General features: G+C 53.3%; 2 protein-coding genes and 1 long non-coding RNA gene across 7 annotated transcripts in view; 2 read left to right on the forward strand and 1 right to left on the reverse strand.

Moving 5' to 3' along the window:
• The window catches only part of DYNC1H1 (dynein cytoplasmic 1 heavy chain 1), a 69,942-nt gene extending 66,298 nt beyond the window's left edge, over nucleotides 1-3,644 (forward strand). Inside the window, exons 73-78 of the mRNA XM_070593297.1 lie at nucleotides 804-1,015; nucleotides 1,486-1,639; nucleotides 2,333-2,475; nucleotides 2,634-2,802; nucleotides 3,033-3,160; nucleotides 3,280-3,644. Of these exons, the coding sequence (XP_070449398.1) occupies nucleotides 804-1,015; nucleotides 1,486-1,639; nucleotides 2,333-2,475; nucleotides 2,634-2,802; nucleotides 3,033-3,160; nucleotides 3,280-3,408 (935 nt within the window). The 3' untranslated portion in view covers nucleotides 3,409-3,644. The remainder of the gene's footprint in view (nucleotides 1-803; nucleotides 1,016-1,485; nucleotides 1,640-2,332; nucleotides 2,476-2,633; nucleotides 2,803-3,032; nucleotides 3,161-3,279) is intronic.
• Nucleotides 3,645-4,024: 380 nt separating this feature from the next.
• Nucleotides 4,025-5,338, forward strand: LOC139079305 (uncharacterized). The gene is made up of 3 exons (XR_011532824.1): nucleotides 4,025-4,126; nucleotides 4,456-4,492; nucleotides 5,217-5,338. It is a non-coding gene; the product is annotated as an uncharacterized lncRNA (long non-coding RNA).
• An 838-nt stretch (nucleotides 5,339-6,176) lies between these two features.
• LOC103556445 (uncharacterized) lies at nucleotides 6,177-20,952 on the reverse strand. Of its 5 annotated transcripts, none has more exons than XM_070593301.1 (6): nucleotides 20,860-20,952; nucleotides 19,385-19,452; nucleotides 18,131-18,216; nucleotides 9,793-9,934; nucleotides 8,692-8,742; nucleotides 6,177-6,814 (listed from the first exon to the last, which is right to left on the reverse strand). In XM_070593301.1, the coding sequence occupies exons 2-6, from the start codon at nucleotides 19,436-19,438 to the stop codon at nucleotides 6,272-6,274; spliced, it is 876 nt and encodes a 291-aa protein (XP_070449402.1). In that variant the 5' UTR covers nucleotides 19,439-19,452; nucleotides 20,860-20,952; the 3' UTR covers nucleotides 6,177-6,271. The 5 variants fall into 5 exon arrangements, 4 of the variants coding, with proteins under 4 accessions (XP_070449402.1, XP_070449400.1, XP_070449403.1 ...); XM_070593299.1 differs by lacking the exon at nucleotides 20,860-20,952 and adding an exon at nucleotides 20,399-20,538; XM_070593302.1 differs by lacking the exon at nucleotides 8,692-8,742 and having other exon boundaries at nucleotides 20,860-20,950.
• Between the last annotated feature and the right edge of the window lie 1,404 nt (nucleotides 20,953-22,356).

The following is a 22,356-nucleotide window of genomic DNA, read 5'->3' on the forward strand; positions in this document are numbered from 1 at the left end:
GTCACCTGCTGTGACCTGACCTGGCCCCCGTGAGAAGGGAGTGTTTGCAGGGTTTGTCACTCACTGCCCTCTAATAGCAGCTGGGTCCTTATGCATGTGCCCTGATACTGCAGTGGCTGTTACATGAGCGGCACCTGGGGCCAGGGCTAACCGGTTGCCCGAGCTCACGTGCCCCATGTGGGGCCTGAGGTCTTGAGTCCACGGGGTCCTGTCTGCGGGAGAGCTGAGCCGTCACCTCTCCAGGCCAGCCGCCAAGCAGCAGCGCTGCTCTGGAACTGGACTTTCAGCACTCCTGTAGTGGGTAAGGGACAAAGACAGGGTGAGATCAGACACACCAAGGGTTAAACAGAGTGGGGACAGGTGTTTGAGGGGGCAGGTGGTTGTGGGCGGAGTCTGGAGCACAAGGGAGGCTGCCATGTGGTTGAGCGCAGTCCGAGTGGAAGTGGTCACACATTAACATGCACAGGGCCCCTGCCTGGAGCCTGGTGTGCCCCGAGCCCTCCTTCCTGATGCCCTCTGGGCTGCTCCAGCTCCACGTGAACGCGAGAGTCTTGAGGCAGCCCCACTCCCATCTGCACTCTCAGGCTGCTGCTCCAGGCCCAGCGGCCATGACTTGACCTGGTAGCAATTTTTCTGTGTTTGCCACTTCATTTTTCTGGCCAGACCGTTTTCTGTGCTTCAGAAAGGTGAACTTGGTGCCTGTGGGTAAACTCATTATGTGGCCTTTACATTCAAGTTCTTTTTCCCTCTGCTCTCCTGCCCGTCCCCTCCGTTCATCTGCTGCTGGTGGGATCGTGGCCCAGGTGTGGACATGATCAGTAAAATGCTGAAGATGCAGATGCTGGAGGATGAGGACGACCTGGCCTACGCGGAGGCTGAGAAGAAGACGAGGACAGACTCCACGTCTGACGGGCGCCCCGCCTGGATGAGGACGCTGCACACCACTGCTTCCAACTGGCTGCACCTGATCCCCCCGACGCTGAGCCATCTCAAACGGACGGTGGAGAACATCAAGGTGGCCGGGCAGGGAGCGGGCAGGGCCACCCTAGGGGTCCATGCGCTATTGTCCTAGAAGTTCGACTGGGCAGTCAAGCTGTACTTAGTGTTGTCTCAGAGCCCAGGCTCAGGCAAGAGTGATTGACACTTGTTAAACTGGCCAGAAATACTCTCGAAGGTTGTCTGCCTTCCAGGAGCTAGGTAAACAACTCTCCAAAAGGATGTGGCGGCAGCCATGCTTCCTCTTTAGAGAAGTGTCCAGAGCTGCTGTGGGTCAGGCAGGGGCTACGCAGGGTTCTGGCCGGCTTCTTACGAGGTCGAGTCCAAGACAGTAATCTGGTGCAGCTGGGCGTGATCTGGACCGGGTTGTGGATCCTGGGGCTCCTGAGCTTGAATTACTTCTGTTTGCCTCATTCTTCTGCAGAAGGGACCTCTTTCTAACCTCTCTTCCCTTCACCCTGGCCTTCCCTTCTCTTTGAACAATTTTAGGATCCTTTGTTCAGATTCTTCGAGAGAGAGGTGAAGATGGGAGCAAAGTTACTTCAGGACGTCCGCCAGGATCTTGCTGACGTTGTTCAAGTGTGTGAAGGGAAGAAGAAACAGACCAACTACCTGCGTACACTTATCAACGAGCTGGTGAAAGGTGCACTTTGATTGGGACTGAATGAGGTGTTGGTCCTCCCGTGTGCCTGGGGCTCAGCCCCGGGGGCCCGGCCCCGGCCTCACCCGCCCTCGGCAGTCCCCCTCACTGCACTGAGAGCAGGATTCCTGGGGGCCGGCGGCCGCAATTCTTCAGAGTGTTGACAGGTCCCAGGCCAGGCATTTCCTTCCAAACAGACTTCCCTCTGAGAGCAGCTCGGTGCCCTTACCTGGGGGCAGGCTTAGAAATGCCCAAGAACTTGTTTTTATTATATGCTGGTCACTGACGTTTACTAAAATTTTTACACAACTTCTACAGTTTTTAGGGGGGGAGCCAGGACTGAAGAAAAGTGGAGGGGTAGGGGGCTCGAGTCCAAAGGCGCAAGGAGCCCCCAGGTGTCTCCCATCGGCTCCAAGAGCAGGAATTGCTAGTGACACTGAGCCACTTGTGTGATGGGAGTTTGTGGCTTTGGTGTTCCTTGGGAGTCACTGGCACCCCAGACGCAGCTGTCAGTTACACGGAACTGAGCAAAGAACAGATGCAGAGGTGATGGCAGTCCATCCAGGACATGCAGCCGGGGAGAGGGGGAGGGCTTGCGTGTGTGAGCACAGCTGGAGATGCAGGTGAGCCCCAGCAGCCTCAGCCCATCTGTGGGGGACGGTGGGGACTGACGCGCCGGGCCCGCCTGGCTTGCAGGAATCCTGCCGCGGAGCTGGTCTCACTACACGGTGCCTGCCGGCATGACCGTCATCCAGTGGGTGTCCGACTTCAGCGAGAGGATCAAACAGCTGCAGAACATCTCCCTGGCGGCTGCCTCTGGCGGTGCCAAGGAGCTAAAGGTGGGGAAGGCGCTCTGAGAAGTCTGGGGGAGGGTTGGTGGCTGTCCTGGGCTTGGGAGCAGCAGCACCCGGGCAGCTCAGGGGATGAGCACAGGCCAGGTCAGATCCGACAGAATGCGTGGGGCTCACTCCTCACCTGGGGCTGCTTCCTCCCACAGAACATCCACGTGTGCCTGGGCGGCCTGTTTGTACCTGAGGCGTACATCACCGCCACCAGGCAGTACGTGGCCCAGGCCAACAGCTGGTCCCTGGAGGAGCTCTGCCTGGAAGTCAACGTCACCACCTCCCAGAGTGCCACCCTCGACGCCTGCAGCTTTGGAGTCACAGGTGCGTTGGGATCAGAGAACATGCAGACTCAGCGCCTCTGGCTGGGCTTCCCTGAAGTTCCCCTTCCCTGCTCCCGGCCCCACTGGGCCAGCACACGTTCTCACAGGTGGCTGGCGGTCCTCACATGCGAGTCAGAGCTGGGCACTTGGTCCGCCCTGAGAGCCCCGGGAGCGGGGGGTTGGCCTAGCTGTTGTTTCCCTGGCCGATGGGTTTTGGCTTCCTCCTCCCAGGTTTGAAGCTCCAGGGGGCCACGTGCAATAACAACAAGCTGTCGCTCTCCAACGCCATCTCCACGGTCCTTCCTCTAACACAGCTGCGCTGGGTCAAGCAGACCAATGCGGAGAAGAAGGCTAATGTGGTAAGTGGCTCCGTCCCGTCCTTCGTGGTCAGGGAGCTCGGCATAAAGCCCTCCATCACCACGCCCCCCGGGCCCCCGCTTGGCCCAACGTCAACCGTGCGCCCGTCTCCTCCTCGCAGGTGACCTTACCCGTCTACCTGAACTTCACCCGCGCAGACCTCATCTTCACAGTGGACTTTGAAATTGCCACCAAGGAAGACCCTCGCAGCTTCTACGAGCGTGGCGTGGCAGTCCTCTGCACAGAGTGAAACAACACTTTTCTAGCCCCCCTTTCTGTAATAGTAAAATTCAATATTTAACATTTATTCATTATTAGGATGTGTGGAAGGTATGGACTTGTCAAGGGAAGTCGAGGGTTGGAGGTTGGAGGACACTGAAGGCAGGCTGAAGGCTGACGGGAGCGGTGGGAACGGGAAGGATGCTCGTACGTGTTAGAGGGTCGACTGCATGGCTTGTTTTATGAAATAAAACACTAAGCACGGTCTGGCTCCCGCCTCTTCTGTCTTGGCTCTAGTCACGGGTGCTGAGCGCCGCACCCACCCAATGCAGCCACAGCTCTTGAATTACGAACCTGGCAACCCCTTCGTGGACACACCGCCAGCCAGCCTGCCTAGAAAAGCTCTGGCCCATCCTGGGTCACATCAGCACCCGCTGCGGCCTGACTGCACAGCCGCGCTCTTGGTGCCTGGGCTCGGCCTACAACCCTCAGGGTGGAGCCTGGGGCACAGGTTGATGCCCTCATGTGGCTCTGCCACCCAGCCCGATCCCTCCTGGCGCAGTTGTTCCCGAAGTCCTAGGCTGGCGGCTGGCTCGGCTGACTGCTTGCTGCACACCGTAGTGATGGGCGTGTCCTTGTGGAAACAGGTTTCTGGCCTGCCTTGCAGTGACCAGCACGGGCCCTGTGACGGAAACCTGTTCGTCCTGCTGCTGGGCCACCCATGACCCGCCCACCAGCGGAGCAGTGCTGTGAGTGGGACTGAATGGATGCTCAAGGTCCACCCCCCACCCCCCCAGGGCCTGAGAGGAGAGTCAGAGCCGCCTCCCTACCCAGTTCTGGAATACTCCATCACAGATCCCTAGGTGGCTTGATTGCAGTGCAAGGCTATATTCAGCTGACACTGGGGGCCTGTTTTAAATGTTCTCTGAACCAGTAAAGGATTCTGGGCATTTCTGTGGTGGGAGTGCTAAACAGCACTGCAGACTCTCCCCTGAGAAGAGCTGGCGCCAGGCCCTGGTGACGAGGAGAGTCCGTGAAAGGCCACGTGCTAACCCTTGCTCGCCCACCCTGTTTACAGGTGAGGTTCCTGAGCACAGAGGCTAAGGGGGCACCAGGTGAGGATTCCGGAGCCCAAGAGAAGGGCCACCATCTGTAAACCCTGATGGCCCAGTGGAGGGGACACAGCAAGCTCCGGAAACGTCAGGGGAGCTGCCTCCAGGCCGAAGGGAAGGACCCAGCTACAGACACCACTGAGACACTCCACCCACCTTCCGCCTAGGGGACAGGGGCTAGGACCGCACTCCCCTGGTCGAAGGCTTCCGAGTGGACCCCATGGGTCAGACTTACTGCCTCCCACCGGACACCCATGGGCAGTGCCTGGTGCAGGGCCCCCTCAAGTCACCCCCATCCCACCCCTACCCTGAGCTCAGTCCATGGGGCCTGAGGAGACCCCTACCTCTGGGACCACCCACTCACCCTGCAGTTGGAGTGTCAGGCTGGACACTGGCCCCCAGCCCAATTTGTCCTCAGGACAGAGCTGTCAGAAAGGGGGCCTGGGGGGACCGGGGGTGGGAGGGGCGGGCAGGGAGGAGGGGTGTTGAACAGAGACCCACCCGGGGCAGCTCCTCCACCCACCCCATCCAGGGCCTCCTGGAGGAGGAAGGATCAGCCCCCTCTGGGCGGACTCCCCTCTTACTGGACCCCCTCTCATTGGGACATTGCAGGTCTGGGCCTACAGGTGGCGGCCATGCGCTGCCACGGACTCCAGACGTGGGAGGAAGGGAAAGCTCAGTAAAACCAGGGAAAGGGCACAAGAGCCACCCCACCTGTTCTTTGTAGGTTTTACCACGTGAAGACTGAGCCACGGAACTGCTCACAACTCCAACTTCTTCAACAGCCTGGCTGAGGACAGAGCAGAGGGTGCTGCGCCTAGGGCCCAGCGTAGCTCCAGGAGACTCAGCTGCCCAGCTGCCCTCTGACCCCAGCCACCCTCCTGCGCCTTCACCTCCATCTCCACACTAATTTGGGCCCATTTGTTTCATTTAAAAAATTTTTTTTTTTTGAGGAAGATTAGCCCTGAGCTAATATCTGCTGCCAATCCTCTTTTTGCTGAGGAAGACTGGCCCTGAGCTAACATCCGTGCCCATCTTCCTCTATATGTGGGACGCCTACCACAGCATGGTGTGCCAAGCGGTGCCATGTCTGCACCCGGGATCCGAACCGGCAAACCCCGCGCCACCAAAGCAGAACTTGGGCACTTAACCGCTGGCGCCACCGGGCAGGCCCCCTAAATATTTTTATTCGTGGTCTGACCATCAACTCCAAGAGCTGGGCCCCCCAGAGGCAGCTGTGGTGAACACCTGTTGGGGGAGTGAGGGCAGGACGAGAACCACAGCAAAGACTTGGTCCGCTCGGCAGTCCTAGGACTTGACTGTGAAGCAAAAGGGGAAGAAATCCTCTGGGATTCAGTGGGGTGGGCTCCTGAGGGCCACAGGGGCCCTTCCTGAATCGGACCCCACTTTCAGCAAGCGGTGGGTACCCGGGTGTTATTATTTGAGACATAGAAAAAGGGCCAAGAGGGCCGGCCCCATGGCTGAGCCGTTAAGTTCGCACGCTCTGCTTCCGTGGCCTAGGGTTTCGCCAGTTCAGATCCTGGGTGCAGACATGGCACCGCTCATCAGGCCACGCTGAGGTGGCGTCCCACATGCCACAACTAGAAGGACCCACAACTAAAATATACACAAGTATGTACCGGGGGGCTTTGGGGAGAAAAAGGGAAAAAAAAAAGGGGGCCAAGTGTTTCGTTGAAACTTTCCATGTTCGTCAACGCCCACCCTGACCCGCGGGCCTGTCGCGGGCCAGCACCCCTTCCTGGGCTGACTGCTCACCCCGGCCTAGGCCACATACTGCCTCTTCCTCTTGCTTTTCTCAGGCTCTGGCAGTAACAGTTCCAGTTTCCTCTTGGACAGTGAGAGCCGGGGCCCCTTGTCCCTCTCACTCCCCAGTCTGGGTGGCGGCCTGGGCACCTGCTGTGACACTCTGGCTCTGCCCTGAGTGTGTCTGCCCGTCTGGGGGGCCCCCGCGGCAGGGAGCAGGGGGCTGGCTGCCTTGGACCCCCCGACTTCCCCGATCATTCTCGTGTCCTCTGGAGCCCCGGGAAGCCTGGCTGCCCACCCTCGCGCCTCAGCACCACTGGCCTCCACAGGCTGCATGTCCACATCGTTGGCCCCCAGGGATGCGGGGGCCCAGCCGGCAGCTTTCTTGACGAGGTCTGGAATTTTCAAGGAGAGAGGGTCTTCTAAGTTCACTTCTTCTGGACTCCTGGACTTCGGTGTATGCGAAGGCACGTTACAGTGCACACTGCCCAGAAAACAGTCTTTGAAGCTATAGGAGGAGTGACCGGGGGTGTCTTCTGAGTCGCCATAAGGATCTAAAAACTGATGACAAGTATTTGAGCCTGTTAGCAATTTCCAGCATAAACCATTTCTTCCATCACTGTTGGCAAATTTTGCATGATCTGCCTTGCAGATAAATCTTTAAAAATGCATGAGACAAATATCCTGTAGCGTCCAAAAGGCCTAAGGGGTCCACCATCACTGGGAACTCAGCCTGAGCCCTGTCATTTAAAGCCCTCATCCCAGCGCTGGGCACTGGGGCGTCTGAGCTCATTTCCTCCCAACGTCCCCTCCAGAGAGCATGGTGCGTGTCCCTGGTGCAGGACAAACTCCGGCAGGCCCAGCTCCCTGCCCAGGAGAGCGCAAACGTGGCCCTGCTGCCCTGCGCAGAGGGCTGTCGAAGGAGGCGGGAAGCAGCCCAAGTGAGTCAGTCCAACCGCTCACTGTTTTCAAAGGTGCCAGTGGTATGTGCAGCCCCCAGGGCAGCCAAACGCCTCTGACCTCTCTGAGGGGCGTTTGCGGAGCTTTCTGGACAACTAGTAACACCCTCCTCAGCCCTGACCTTTGCACCCGAATTTCCTGTCTTCCTCTTCCCGCCGCCTTCCTCGCCACTGCTCTTGACGGAGCACCCGCAGTTAGGGGCTCCAGAGAAAGTCCAAGTCCCTGCGACAGGCATGTCCCTTCTGGCACTAGCTGAGAGCTGCCCTTTCAGTGACTGCCAGCGCCCTGCTCGACTGAGGCCTTCCAGACATGAGAGGACCATGACGCTGGTAAACAACCAGGCGACCGATACGACTGGGTGTCAGTGCGGCTCCAGGCATTCCACTCCTCACACACACACACCCACATGCATTCCACACCTCACACACATGTGCACACATGCATTCCACTCCTCACACACATGCACACACATTCTACGCCTCACACACGCACTCCACTCACACACATGCACACGCATGCATTCCACTACTCACACACACACATTCCACTCACGCATATGCATGCATTCCACGCCTCACACACACGCATTCCACGCCTCACACATACACGTGCACACATTCAACTCCTCACACACACAAGTATTCCACTCCTCACATACACGCATGCGCACACACCTCCCCCCATTGTGGGGTCCTTTCACTTGGGTAGTGAAAACCTCCCAAGAAAGCTCATTTCCTCCCTGCACAGTTGACACTTATTTATTCCAAAAAAGGTAAAAATGAAGATTAACGCAATCTCTGGGCAACTGTGATCATTTCAGATTCAGAAACTGGTCCAAAGTGTCAGAATTCACAAAGCCGGCACCCCTGCTGTGCCCCCACCACAGAGCAGCCAGCCTCCCTGCGAGACCCCAGGGCCCAGACCGGGGTGAGCGTGGGTGTGTGCACGTGCATGCGTGTGTCGTGGGGGTAACAGTCTCACACGGCCGATAAACCAGCCATATTAGTTCTTACAAACCGAGAGATGCCAGGCGGGGTCGCGCACCTGGGTGGCGTGGCTTCACAGCGCCCACAGCTGCTCTGCAATGTTACATGGCGCCTTAGAACAGGCAAGACTGGGCATTAACTACACCTGAGTTAATTACTGAGATTGATTTTGATTGAGATTAATTTTGAGACTAATTGCAAACCTAGGGTCTTATCAATCTTCCAGGCAAACTACTCTGAGTCTTTTTTTTTCTTATTTTAAAAAAATTTGGAAAAGGAAAACATTTAAATATCAAAGTGCAGTTTTTTTCTCAAATGCAGTCCCACTGCCCGGGCAGACAAGAGCTCACACAGCAGGCCTGGGATGGCTCTCCTCAGAAAGGTCTTCCTGCAAGGCTGGCCCTGGGCCGCCATCCAGGAACTCATATTTCCAGAGGGTTCCCGCCATCCCCTAAATGACAAAGGCAGCTGACAGCTCATTCTAGAACATACCTCTCTCCAGATGCCTTCAACAAAGTCCATGTGATTCTTTTTGTGATTGGCCTGGGGGGGGGGGAACAAACCGCACAACCTAAGCCTGTCTATGAAGGCAAGCAGACCAGAGGTTCATGTCCGAAGGCAAAGGATGGAGGGACCCACTGCCCACACCCGCGGTCCCTGCCACGCCAGACGCTGGGCGGATGGCAGCCCGAGGCAGTAGGCATCACAAGGAAGAGCATCTCCCAGGAGCCTGCGCAGTGGTGGAGGACCCCTTGAGGGGTGTGCTTTGAGGGACTACAATATTAAACTTGGGCCACTGTGACCGGGGAAAATAGAGCCCGGAATGCGGCCAGGAGACAGACTCAGCAGCTAGATTGTAGTCTCCATGGCGTCAGGAAGAGACAAAAATGACTCATCAAACCTATGTGGCAGGGGCTGACCCCATGGCCGAGAGGTTAAGTTCATGCTCTCTGCTTCGGTGGCCCAGGGTTTCGCCGGTTTGACTCCTGGGCGGGGGCCTAGCGCCACTCATCAGGCCATGCTGACGTGGCATCCCACATAACACAACTAGAAGGACTCAACTAAAATATACAACTATGTACTGGGGGGCTTTGGGGAGAAGAAGGAAAAATTAAAAATAAACTCTCTTAAAAAAAAAAACAAAAAAACCTACATGGCAGCCAGGCCCTTGTTCTGGACCCAAAGCCAGAAAAGACCGTGGAAGATACTAGATCACCCATCCCAACCCCCTCCTTCACAGATGCAGAAGCTGAGGCCCAGGCCTGCTTGCTCAGGGTCCCTGGGAAGAACCCAGGGGTGGTGTCAGCTATTCCTGAAGCCTCCCCACTACACCCAGGCTTCTGGGAAAAGCAACTCTTTTGTTTTTTTCTTAATCAAAAGACAGGAATTATTAATCAAAAGGACAGCAATTTGAACACCTCTAAATTTTGGGAAAATTAAAAAGACCTGTAAAGATGATGCCAAGGACCACTGAGAATACCATCTCCAAGGAGGGGTCCGAGCCCAGGGCAAGGGCTCCTGTCTCAGGCCCAGGGTCTGCTCTGGGCCGCCGACCCCTCCAGCCCACCCTCCCACCCCGACTAAGAGGAGCACCTTGAGGCGATGGAGCATGTTTCTCTGCCTCTTCCGGAAGCCGGCCCTGGCGCTGAGGGCACCAAACGCTGCCCTGATGCAGTTGGGGCGGCCGTACCGCAGGCCGGCCATGGCTAGGGGTCCCTGTGGACTTCTCACTTCACTGAAAAAGATCAAGTCCATGGGTCAGTGGTTTCAAGGGGTGGGGGAGGGGTTGACCACAAAAGAGCAGGAGGGAACTTTCCGGAGCTCTGGAACTGTTCTGCCTTGATTATTGTGGTGGTTGCTCCACAGGAGGCATTTGTAAAAGTCAGAGCTGTGCACCCAAAGGGGTGAACTTTACTATAAATAAGTTAGACCTCAGTAAGCCAAATGTGAGGAGTTTTCAAAAAATTTTTTAGTTAAAAGAAACCCCACAGTCAGCGGGTGGTGTGGGAGGACAGCCCAGCTCAGTACCTCAGTTTGGGGAAAGCCCCTTTGCACCAAGACCTCGGTCTTCTCATAAAAGCCCTTCAGGAAACATCACACATTCACTGACACTGAAAGTTCTAGAACATTAGAGTGGAGGGTTCAAATGTCTTCCCCTCTGTTTCATTTTTTAACAGATGAAGAAATTTAATCCCAGACTGACACATCCAAGGCGACATAAACTCAGCTTTTCCTAAGAAGTATGAGATTGTTAAAAAAATTTTTTAAAACCCCACACCCAAAGAACAGAGACAGAACAGCCACTCTAAGAAAGAAAAACAAACTTACTAAGAATAAGAGACTACAAACCTCCTTGGAGTTTCATGTCACTCACTTTCCTCAAGAACCCTCGTGGGAAGCACCCGCTAGACCCTGTTGGAAAGTGCATCAGTTACAAACACGTACCGCCGTGCGACATGCTTTTCACGATAAACTCAGGCTTTCCCAAACTGGGCTTCTTGGAACACCAGTTCTCAGGCCAGTAAAGCAAAGTTCAGAGAAACAGGAAATGCTACAAACCAGACCCTAAAGCACCCTCACTGTTGTGCACAATCCACATTAGCATTTTAAAGGCTAGAAAGGTTCCCAGCAAAAAAAAACCTCCATTCTTTTTTTCAGTATTAACTAAAGTCTATATTTTATTCAGATTTCATTAGTTTTTACTTAATGTCCTTTTTCTGTCCCAGGACCCCATCCAGGACACTACATTACATTTACTGTCATGTCTCCTTAGGCTCCTCCTGACTGTGACAGTTTCTCAGACTTTCCTTGTTTTTGATGACCTTGACAGGTTTTTTTGTTGGGTTTTTTTGGTTGTTTTTTTTGGGGGGGTGGGGTTTGAGGAAGATTAGCTCTGAGCTAACTGCTGCCAATCCTCCTCTTTTTGCTGAGGAAGACTGGCCCTGAGCTAACATCCGTGCCCATCTTCCTCTACTTTATACATGGGACGCCTACCACAGCATGGCTTTCCCAAGTGGTGCCATGTCCACAACCGGGATCCCAACCGGCAAACCCCGGGCCACCGAAGTGGGACATGCAAACTTAACCACTGTGCCACCTGGCCGGCCCCAACCTTGACAGTTTTGAGGAACATTTTGTAAGCTGTCCCTCAGTCGGAATTCATCTGACGTTTTTCTTATGATTATGGATTTGGGGAGGACAACCACTGAGTTAGAGCGCCCTTCTCATCACCAGGGGTCAGGAGCATGTCACTGTGACCACCTGGCTGAGGCATGCCTGTCAGGTCCCATTCCATCCTGGCCTCTGGGGAGAAGTCCTCTGCGCAGCCCACACTCAAGGAGCAGGGAGCTGGGCGGACCTCCTGCAGCAGCTACCCAAATTCCTCGACGTGGGTGGGTCTTCTCCCCATGATCGATTGATTCAATCATTCACGCTCCTCAGCACGGACTCACATTCATTGCATACTTGGGTTATAATAAATACTACGTTATTTATTTCTCTCCAGCTTTGGCTGGAACTTGTGTGGCCGGCTACCACATCCCTTTGTATCTCAAGTCCCAAACTGACTTAATCGATGGTCTCCAAAGGAACACGTCCTGTGAGGTACTTAGCACTCTCTCTGGGCTGAGTTTGAAGAAATTGCCACATATTGAGGTACATGGGGAAGCTATTCTGGTTTAAACCTGATTTGGCCTGAACCATACGTGAACTGAAGAACCCTGCCTTACAGCCTGTCAGACACACATTGTGCATCTGCTTACACCATTGAAGGATGCATTAAACGTTATCCCAAAGTGACAAGGGCGCTCCTTCAGGAGGGGGATGCGTAACATAGTTCCCACAATGCCAGTCTCAGTACTTCTTTGAGGATGTTTCCCTTCCTAGGCATCAGGGTCATGTTGAGCTGCTAATTGTAACTAAATATCTCTTTGAAACTTTGAGAAATATGTTTGATGTGTTTGGTGTATGTTGTTTGTTCTAAAGAGGTATAAAACTGTACTGAAAACCATGTTTCTCTGGAATGCTTTCTTCCTTGGTGGAGAGTGCGCTCCCGGGCTAGTACTCAGCTTGGTTCAAATAAAACTCACTTGATGTTTCTTATCGATAGAATGGTTATTGGTTATTTGCATCAACAGTTTAAATAAAAGTACCAAAAAAGCAAGTGAAATAAGTCAGATGGAGAAAGACAAACACCATATGACTTCACTCATATGTGGAAGATAAACAAACACACACATAGATCCAGAGGCCAGCTTGGTGGTTACCGGTGGGGGTGTGGGGGTAGGGGGTGAAAGGGGCACACGTGTATGGTGATGGATGGAAATTAGACTTTTGGTGGTGAATGCGATGCAGTCTATACAGAAGGGGAACTATAATGATGTCCACCTGAAATTTATACAATGTTATAAACCAATGTGACCTCAAATTTTTAGAAAAGTACCAAAAAAGTGAAATTATAATGAGTAAAGGAACCCAACCCCCCTTTTCTCCTCACTTTCCTGCTGGAGCTGCGGACCAGGGTCAGTACTGATGTGTTTTCTAGGCCAGCTGGTTGGCACCAGGTTAAAGGACTTCTCATATACTTTTTAATGCAAAGGCATTTCACACACATGGTTAAAAAGATCTATCAAATGCTGTACGATAAGTACACGAGGTCCCCCAGCCCCCGCTGTGGACTCCCCTGTGTGTCCCCCAGGAGTTTGCTGTGCAAATTCCCACACAGGCTCCTTTATAATCCCTCACCCACAGCCATTTATAGCCAGAGACAGAAATCTCTTTTGTAAAGTGTTTCCATACAGGATATAAGACCTGAAGGGCACTTGCCCACCTCAAGCGGCTTTGCTTTGAATTCACTCTGGACGTCGGTGTCAAACCAGCAACCTCACCAGTCCTGTGGTTTGGGGAGTTCAACAAAACTCGCTTTTGATGCCAGTAGGAGTTCAAGGAAAAGACGGAAGCCTGCAGACGGCCTGAAGGTGTCAGCCGCTTACAGCTGGGGAACCTGAGGTTAAGGACATCGGATTTGCCCAGAGGCACAGAGCCAAGGCCAGAAGCCGGTTCTAATCCCTGACATGTGGCTGTGCTCCACTCCCCCTATACACACACACACACACACACACACACACGCACGCACATGCACACACACATGCACACATGCACGCGCGCACACACGCATGTATACACACACACTGCGACCCCAGGGACGTCCTGGGCCCCAAGGCCCCAGCGTCTCCACCTCCCCTTGCAGGGCAGCTTCTAGAGCAGAGCAAAAAGACAAACGTCAACTACCCAGGACTCTCCCTCCTCCCTCTGCCTCCCTGCCCCCCAGGCCCCTCCCTCTCCATCCTCAAAGGTTACATAAAAAAGTCCTTGTCATTCAGACTTACTAGAGAATTCTTTGAAATCAAGCCTATTATTACTGAAGTCACCTTGTTTCACAAACCTCCTGGCCACGCCTCCCAACCTTTCTTCCCAGCCAAGGTCAAAGTGGGCCGTGAGGAGGCCCCCCCAACCTTTCTCATCCCACTTCTGCCCTCTCCCCCACCCCTGGGAGCTGGCTCTCTGCCCCTCTTGGCTCAGTCACTTTACGTGATCAATTCACCTTGCACTTATCTCATCGGCCTTTTTATAACCACCCTCCACTCCCTCCCGCTCCAGCTGAAGGTCCTTCGCCGAGAGCTGGAGCTGCAGCTGCTGTCCCCCCTCCCCAGCTCCGGGCGCACGGCCAGGCCCACAGCCTAACCGGGGACAATGCCAGTGAGCACTTAAGGTGTGATCACAGTGCTGTGTTTCTGTCTAAAAAAGCCTTTCCTTCTAGGGGGCACACGGGGGCGGGGGAGGAAACAGGATGCGCCACTATTGTCAATCCGTGAATCTGGGAGAATGTTAGGAGATTCTCTTCTCCTTCTCTTATACGTTTGAATGTTTCCTGATGAGTTTAGAGGTCACCATCTCCGCCCTGAGAGCCGCCAATCTCTACCTTCCGGCAAGTCCCATCCAATAAGCTTGAACCCTGAGCACCCGCCCACCCTGCGTCTGTCCAGGCACATGCGTGCACACACATGCACGTACACACACTCCACACCCACATGTCGTCTGGCCCCAAGGCTCCACCCACCACCTCTGGTGGCCCCCAGCTCCACCTCCCAGCTCCACAGAGCAGACCCCACGGCCCAGCCTCCTCGGGGTCTAATACATTCTTCCAACTTGACTTCTCCAAGATCAAACTGCTGATCTTCCCAAAACGAACTCTCTTTTCATCCTCCCTCCTGGCCCAGGGGACGGCAACTCGCAACTCCCCGTGTCTTGTTGCTCAGGCTAAAAAACCTGCCTATCACCTTCACTCCCAACCACACAGCCAGTTGACCAGCCAGTGTGGACTCTGCTTCCCCAATGAGGGCAGAGTTCAGCACTTCTCCCCCTGCCCTTGTCCTCAGCGGCAGCTGAGCCGGAATCACGCCATGGCCCACAGAGAAAGCCCAGGCCCTGGCCTCACTCGCCTGGCCAGCCACCTCACGGGACAAGCCCCCTGCAGCCTTGCAGCCCCAGCCACGGAGCACGGGGTGGGGGACTCCCACCCCAAATGCTGAGCCCTGCTTGACCTCTACCTGGCTGTCCCTTCACCTCCATCCTGTCTTTACTCTAAGGCCTCTAAGGTGGGAGCACGAGGCCTTCCCAGAGACCCCTTATCTCACTTTTCAGCCTCCCCACCCTCACACTGATGTTTCACACATGCACGCGAACACCCTGCTGCACTTTGCTCCCACGTCCTCACCACTCGCTCATATGCTCCGTGTCCTCCTCCTCCTCTCTCGGGATCACCAGCCCCTTCAAGGGACTCACACTCCATCACCTGGGCTTTTAGCTTCTTTGTCCCCAGCTGTGTCCCCAAAGCCTGGCACGGCGCTGAGCATACATTCAGTGCTCAAGACATTTCCTGGATGAGCGCATGCACGTTCCACAGAGACCCGCACCTACCCTGCCCCAAGCCCAGGGCATTTCCCCTGGATGAGCCCCTCCTTTTGCAGCCTCCACCAGCCACTAAGACCCTGGAGCCAGAAACGGCAGAGATTCCACTGGAGGCTGAACAGCCGACGGGTCCAAAACCCAGGTCTGCTACCAACCTGGCTGCATGACTCCAGATGTCTAAAGTAGCTTCTCCTGGCCTCAGTTTCCCCATCGGTAAAATGGGCGAATAGGTGAGGCGTCCGTGACGTGATGTGTGAAGAGGGGTCAGCATGCTGTGCTCTGTGCTGGTTTATGAAGTCATTGGCTGCTCCCAGACAAACATGTCACTTAAGCACCCTACTCTGTGCAAATCACCACCCAAGCGAATCAAAAGGCTCAAAGGCGCCCTTCCATTGGAAAGGGACAGTGTAAACCCGAGTGTCACCTGTCCACGGGGTGCTGGAAGTCTGCATGTGGTACAGAGTGCTTCTTATTTGATGGGAGGGTCTTGTCCAAAATTCTCTCAGGAGGCCATGTGTAGTGGTTTGAATGGAGGCCCCCCCCCAAAAAAATATTTGTCCACATCCTTACCCCTGGAACCTGCGACAGTGACCTTATTTAGAAAGAGTCTTTGCAGATGTAATTAAGTTAAGGATCTCAGGACGAGATCATCCTGGATTTAGGGTGAGCCCTAAATCAATGAGCGACAGGCATCCTTAGAGGAGAAAGGAGGAAATGAGAAGGTGATGTGAAAAGGAGGCAGAGACTGGAGCGATGCGACCACAAGCCAAGGAAGGCCAATGACTGCGGGCAACCACCAGATGCTGGCGAGAGGCGGGAGCAGACGCTCCCTCAGAGCCTCCGGAGGGACCAGCGCGCACGTGGATCGCAGACTTCCGGCCTCCAGAATTGAGGGAGAACAAACCTATGCCGTTTCAAGCTGCCCAGGTGGTGCCCATTTGTTACAGCAGCCACAGGAAAGGAACAGGCCCTGGTAAGGACAATCGTCCCCCATTAGCTGCGGGGGACACGTATGCCTGAAACCGTGGATAGTTCTGAACCCATATACACTACGTTTTTTCCTCCAGTACATACATATTTGAGGTGTGACAGCAAAACTAGCACAAATTTCTGTTTCCTTTTTCACAATTTCACAGATAGAAGATTTGTTCCTACTGTAGATCCTAGCAAGCTCAGCAAAGACTTTTCTTCTTTCCTTAAGTCAAGAACTCCCAACTTTTCACCTAAAGGAAGCACTTTACAGCTTCTCTTTGGCATATTCAACTTGCCAGCATCACCACTAAAATAAGGGTTCCTTGAACACAAGCACTGCGATACCGAGACCGTTGATCTGACAACTGAGCCGCCTACTAAGTGACTAACGGGGAAGGAACGTATACAATATGCATATGCTGGACAAAAGGAGGACTCACGTCCTGGGCAGGATGGAGCAGGACGGCCCAAGATTTCATCACCCTACTCAGAATGGCACAGAATTTAAAACCTATGAATTGTTTACTTCTGGAATTTTCCATTTAATATTTTCGGATTGCAGTTGACCTCACGTAACTGAAACTACAGAAAGGGAGACGACAGACAAGGGGGAAGTGCTGTATAAGACTGGTACTCTGAGAAAAACAACACGATCTTAAAGAATTCTGTTCTTTTCATTTGAACTTGAGGAAAACAAGAGCAGATCATGGTGCTGTTTCCTGTGTGGGAACGGGACACACGCCAGTCTAGGCTGCAGACGTCTGCAGTCAAACATTTAAGCACCAAGGATGGCAAAAGGCCAGGCTAGACATGAAATCATCCCAAATTCAATTCTGGTCACCAGAACTTCCAACAGTTAAAGTGACATTATTTCCAATACGTGGGAAGAAATACCCTGAATGGTGGGGAGCACAGAGAAAAGGAAAGAAATTGTTTGGGTGGAAGTATGGGTCCATTTTTCAGAGGTATCATCCTTCAATGCTACATTTGAGCTTTAAAATGCATTATGAAAGACTCCAAAAACAAAATATATGTGGAGTGTATCGGTATACTAAAAACGCAGAAACAGGGACCAGCCCAGTGGTGTAGTGGTTAAGTTCATGCACTCTGCTTCTGTGGCCTTGAGTTCACAGGCTCAGATCCTGGGTGCAGACCTACACGCCACTCAAAAAGCCATGCTGTGGTGGCGTCCCACATACAAAATAGAGGAAGATTAGCACAGTTAGCTCAGGGACAATCTTCCTCACCAAAAAAAAAAAAAAAAAAGCAGAAACAATTCCAGGAACTCCAGGGCCCATCTGGAAAAAAGTCATTTTCATAGACTGACCTCACAGGTGTCAAGAAGTCATAAGCTGGTAACCTGAGGTTTTAAAATGGAAAAGTTGGGGAGCAGCAAACCAACTTCTAGCTGGTCCATGGCCCCACCCATTTCCCATCCTGGCTCCACCCCCTTGCCCATCCTGGCTCCGCCCCCTTGCCTTTCATGGCCCTCAGCTTCACATAGTTGTGGTTATTAAGCTGGAGGATGAAAAGCCCAGCAGCAAAACAGAAATGGAAGACAAGCAAGAGCATCTCTCACCCAGCGTCTTCTGGCATCTTCTGCAGGTTACCCACACCAACGCGAGATGACAAAAGGTCAATGTTGTAATTTAACATTTGTTACAAGTTGAACACTTGGCAAATTTTCCTAATGCAGTTTTTAAAAATTCACTTTGTAAATAGAATGTTTTAATGCATTAGTAAAATACTGGATAATAGCAAAATTTTTTTTTAAATAATAAAAAATTAAATGCCTGCCAACAAGCCAGGAAGAGGAAAAAGATGATGGGCCAGGACCTTCCCTCAACAGTCCAAAGCTCCAGGGACTGGGCCCCGAGAGTCTGCTAAGTCTCCGTAGCTCCTTCCTCCACCCCTGAGGCCATGCCCAGGAGGAGGGGCCCTGGGGAGACAAGTCAGCTCCTGAACCAGAGCCACCACTGAAGGTTCCCACCTGGAGTCCAGGAGCATCCAGGAGGAGAGGCTGCAAACGGCAGGTGGAGGTGAAGTCTCGAGGGCCAGCTTCGGAGAGGAAAGGAGCTGGGAGAGAGAGATGCTGGTTTGGAGGGGAAAGAGAGCAGATGCAAAATGGTCTTTTGACAAAGAGCAGCTTAGCAAATCTACTCTCAAGATCTGGAAAAAGGGAGAAAAAATATCGTGAGCCGCCTCGCCCCCACCCTCCACACAGTCAGAGGGAAGACTGTCCAGCTCCCGCCCCCAAGGGAAGAGGCATTGTGGGGACATCAGAATCCAGAAGAGGTTACCCCTAAGGTGTTGTTGGCTTAACGCAATTTTGCATTTCTGCTTTACAGGAAAAAGCAGGTTTAAAAAGTTCTCTCTTAACAATACTCAACAATTAACCAACAGTTCTAGTTTAAAAATAGACATTCTTTCCTTGAAATAAAATTTGTTCCGAAAGATTTCTCAAACTCCTCTTCCCGAAAAGTGGCTTCTAAGAGGATCAGTTTTATTTGCGTGTCGACAGGCGTTTTACAGGATGCTCTATCTTTATTCTTCTACCTTCTCGAAACTAAAGTCTAGTTCAGGTTTCACATATCTGAGCACCTTTCCTGGACCAGGAACCCATGAGAGGAGAAAGCCTTTCAGGGTCACATTTCCGAGGATGAACGCTGCCCCCGCCCGACACACGTACACACACTCTGCCTCCTTTAGACACACGTCTAACAAGAAACGATCTTGGCCCTGAGCACCTTCAGAAATAGGGGAAGAGGTTCCCCTTAGGCATCCCCATAACCGAGTCCCTGGGCCTGGGCAGGGGCCCGGGAAATTCACTCAAGTGCAGCAGTCTACGGGAAGTTAGGAGACTGGAAACCCCTCCTGTCCCAGCTGCAGGGAGAAAGAGAACGGACGCTCCAAATAAATATGTCCCACCCCTGATAGAGTAAGGTTCTTCAGGGGGGACATTAAGGTCTGTATTTTTTCTTTTTTTTCTTTTCTTCCCCCCCAGCGTTAATTTTTAACACAGATGCTTTCATACCGTACTTGGTATTATTTTGACCAGACACTTTTTTGTACGATTATTGTGAGACATAATAAACTAAAAAGGAATGACAGTGTTTTTCCATTTTGCAATCTCCTGTCCCTTTTGCCACCTGGAAAAAGGTTTAAGCTCGAAACTCCTGTTCAAGACCGTGTGGACGAAGCTTCAGAGGGAGAAAGCTCTTGAGAGGCAGCGCTGTCATTTTACCTGGCGTTTGTGGGTCAGCCCCTCCAGAGCGCCTGGGCTGGTGTCAGAATCCATCAGATGACAAAGTCCTACAACCAGGAAAGAAGAGCGGTTCAGGCTGCCTGAATCCAGGAAAGCCAGAGCACAGGACCATCAGGATTTTCCTTCTTTTTCTTAAAGATTGGCACCTGAGCTAACACCTGTTGCCAATCTTCCCTTCCCCTTATCCTCCTCTTCTCCTCCCCAAAGCCCCCCAGTACGTAGTTGTATATTCTAGTTGTAGGTCCTTCTGGTTCTGCTATGTGGGACGCCACCTCAGCATGACCAGATGAGCGGTGCCATGTCGGAGCCAGGGATCCGAACCGGCGAAACGCTGGGCCACAAAAGCGAATGTGTGAACTTAACCACTCTGCCACGGGGGCCAGCCCCGGGATGTTATTTCTTATTTTAAATGTTTGCTCTAGAGGAAATTACAGGTTAAAATCACATTTTACTTTGGGGAAATACTGTGTAGCTTTGCATGCAGACGCTGCTTAACCCCAAGTTAATTCCCAGGTGTCCTAGAATTCTCCTGTGGGCTGGCAGGGAGGGGGGAAGTGTCCACACTTCCCAAGCACAGGCTGGTTGCTGACAGAGCGCAAAGCAGGGTCAGCCCCAGGGGCACCCTCCCACCCTCACCCTGGGCAGAGCTGGCCTAGGCCACCCCACAGTGGAAGCCTGCTGGGGATGCCCCTTCTCAATTCCCCCAGGTACGAACTTGGAGGAAATGGAGTAACCCTCAAATCAGCCCCCACCTCACACAAGGGTCTCCCCACCCTGCAGCCTGACTCTTGGGATAGAGATATTCCTCCATTTGGAGGAAAGAAAGAGGGGTCTCCAAGGCAGGACCCCAGCCCCAGGGGCTAGGGCACCATCCTCACTCTTCAGTACGCAGGGCAGGGACCCCCACCAAGGGGGTGGGGTGATGTCCTCGCTCCCTTAGGGCAGGGACCCACCGCGGGGGCTCTTCACTCCCATGCGGCATGGACTCCTCACCCTCTTGGGGGGCGCCGTCCTCACTCCCACGAGGCAGAGACCCCCCCATGCAGGATCTGGGCTCAGCTGCCTGGGGCCCCTCCTGGTGGGCTGGGGCCTCCTCTTGCTGGGGGAGGCACATCCTGTCCTATCCCCGCCCACGCGGCCCGGGCAGCTGCCGGGAAAGGCGCGCAGGTGGCAGCACCTCGCGCGGGGCCTGGCCTGGCAACTCCGCCCCACCTACAGGAGGCTGGGGCTGGGCCGCAGCTTCGCCGGCTCCCAGAAAAGCAGCCCCCCATTCAGCCTCCTGATGTGGCAAGGAACTGGTTGCTGAAGGTGACTCGAGTAGAACTTGTTAAGTTGGGGTCACTGGGAGTCCGGGCCCCGTGAGGTTGGCCCCGCGGTGATGCTGATGCAGAGCACCTGGGGCCGGAGTGCCAGGGTGGAGTGCGCAGGGCACAGGACTGTCGCTGCACACTCACCTCCTGAATGTCATGTCCATTTTGTTCCCAGAGTGATCACCACTGAGTCGAGAAGGAAGGTGCTGAAGTCCAGACCTGTGTGACGTCACAGGCATCTCCATGGCAACGAAGCTGGAGGCTCCCTGCCCGCCCATCCCCACCACCCAGGCCCGTCGGCTTCCGCTGCCCCTTCGCAAAGCTCCTGTGGTCCTTCCGCCCGCGCTAGGCCCCCCCCACGGGGGCTCCACTCGCGGCCAGAGAGGCCTGTTTAAGGACATAATTTTGACACAAAATCTTGAGTGACTCCCCTGTGCCCTGGGATGATGTTCAAACCGTTTAATAGGCCCACCCCGCGCTCCCCTCCAGCAGCATCCTTACCCTCCCTACCTGAGAACTGCTCCTGCCCCACCGCCGCAGCCACTCCCACCTCTCCTTCTTAATTCCAAGCCCCTCCACTTCCAACCCCTTGTAGCTCTGACTTCTGCTCCCCTCCCCTCACCCTTACCCCAGCTTTCTTAACCTCTGCGTTCTTAGTTTGGCATCTCCTCCAGGAAGCCTTCCTTAACCTGGGAAGTCTTGGTTCGGCGCCGCTCCTCTGCGCTCCCACAGCAGGCCAGACCAGCCTGTGCAGAAGTGGTCCGTTGATTTCCACGTGGCTCACTAGACTGTCATCCCCTGAGCCTGGGGTCTCTCAATCCTAAGCTCCCCGACCGTGCACAGCACGGTAACTGCTCAAAGATACATTTTCAATGAATGATGAAAGGAATTGGCAAACCACATATGCCACAAATCATGTTAGCTGCTCAGTAACTAATTTTTTTTAGTAATTTTGAAGTTCCGAAGTGGGTATGGTCCAAATTTGTTCTTCTTTTTCAAGATCGTTTGGCTTCTGGGTCCCTTGCATTTTCCATGTGAATTTTACGTTTGACTTGTCAATTTCTGCAAAAATGCCAGCTGGGATTTCCACAGGGACTGCGTTTAACCTGCAGATCAATTTGGGTGGTTGTGCCATCTTAGCGAGATGAAGTCTTCGATCCATGAGCATAGGATGCCTTTTCGTTTATTAGGTCTTTTTTAATTTCTTTCAACAGTGTTTGGTAGTTTTCAGTGTGTAAGTCTTGCATTTCTTTTGTTAAATTTATTTTAAGTATTTTATTTTTTTGATGCTATTGTAAATAGAACTTTCTTAATTTTATTTTTTTCCTCCCCAAAGCCCCAGTACATAATTGTATATCCTAGTTGTAAGTCATTCTAGTTCTTCTCTGTGGGATGCTGCCTCAGCATGGCTTGATGAGCAGTGTGTATGTCTGCACCCAGGATCCAAACCTGCAAACCCTGGGCCGCCAAAGTGGGGCATAGGAACTTAACCAGTACGCCACCTGGCTGGCCCCTGTTTTCCTAATTTCATTTTTGGATTGTTCATTGTTAGTGTAGAAATACAATTAATTTTTGTATGTTAATCTCGTATCCTGAAGCCTTGTTGAAGTTGTTTTAATAGATGTGTGTGTGGATTCCTTG

The sequence above is a fragment of the Equus przewalskii genome, chromosome 25 (genome assembly GCF_037783145.1).
Source record: "Equus przewalskii isolate Varuska chromosome 25, EquPr2, whole genome shotgun sequence".
Lineage (NCBI taxonomy): Eukaryota > Metazoa > Chordata > Mammalia > Perissodactyla > Equidae > Equus > Equus przewalskii.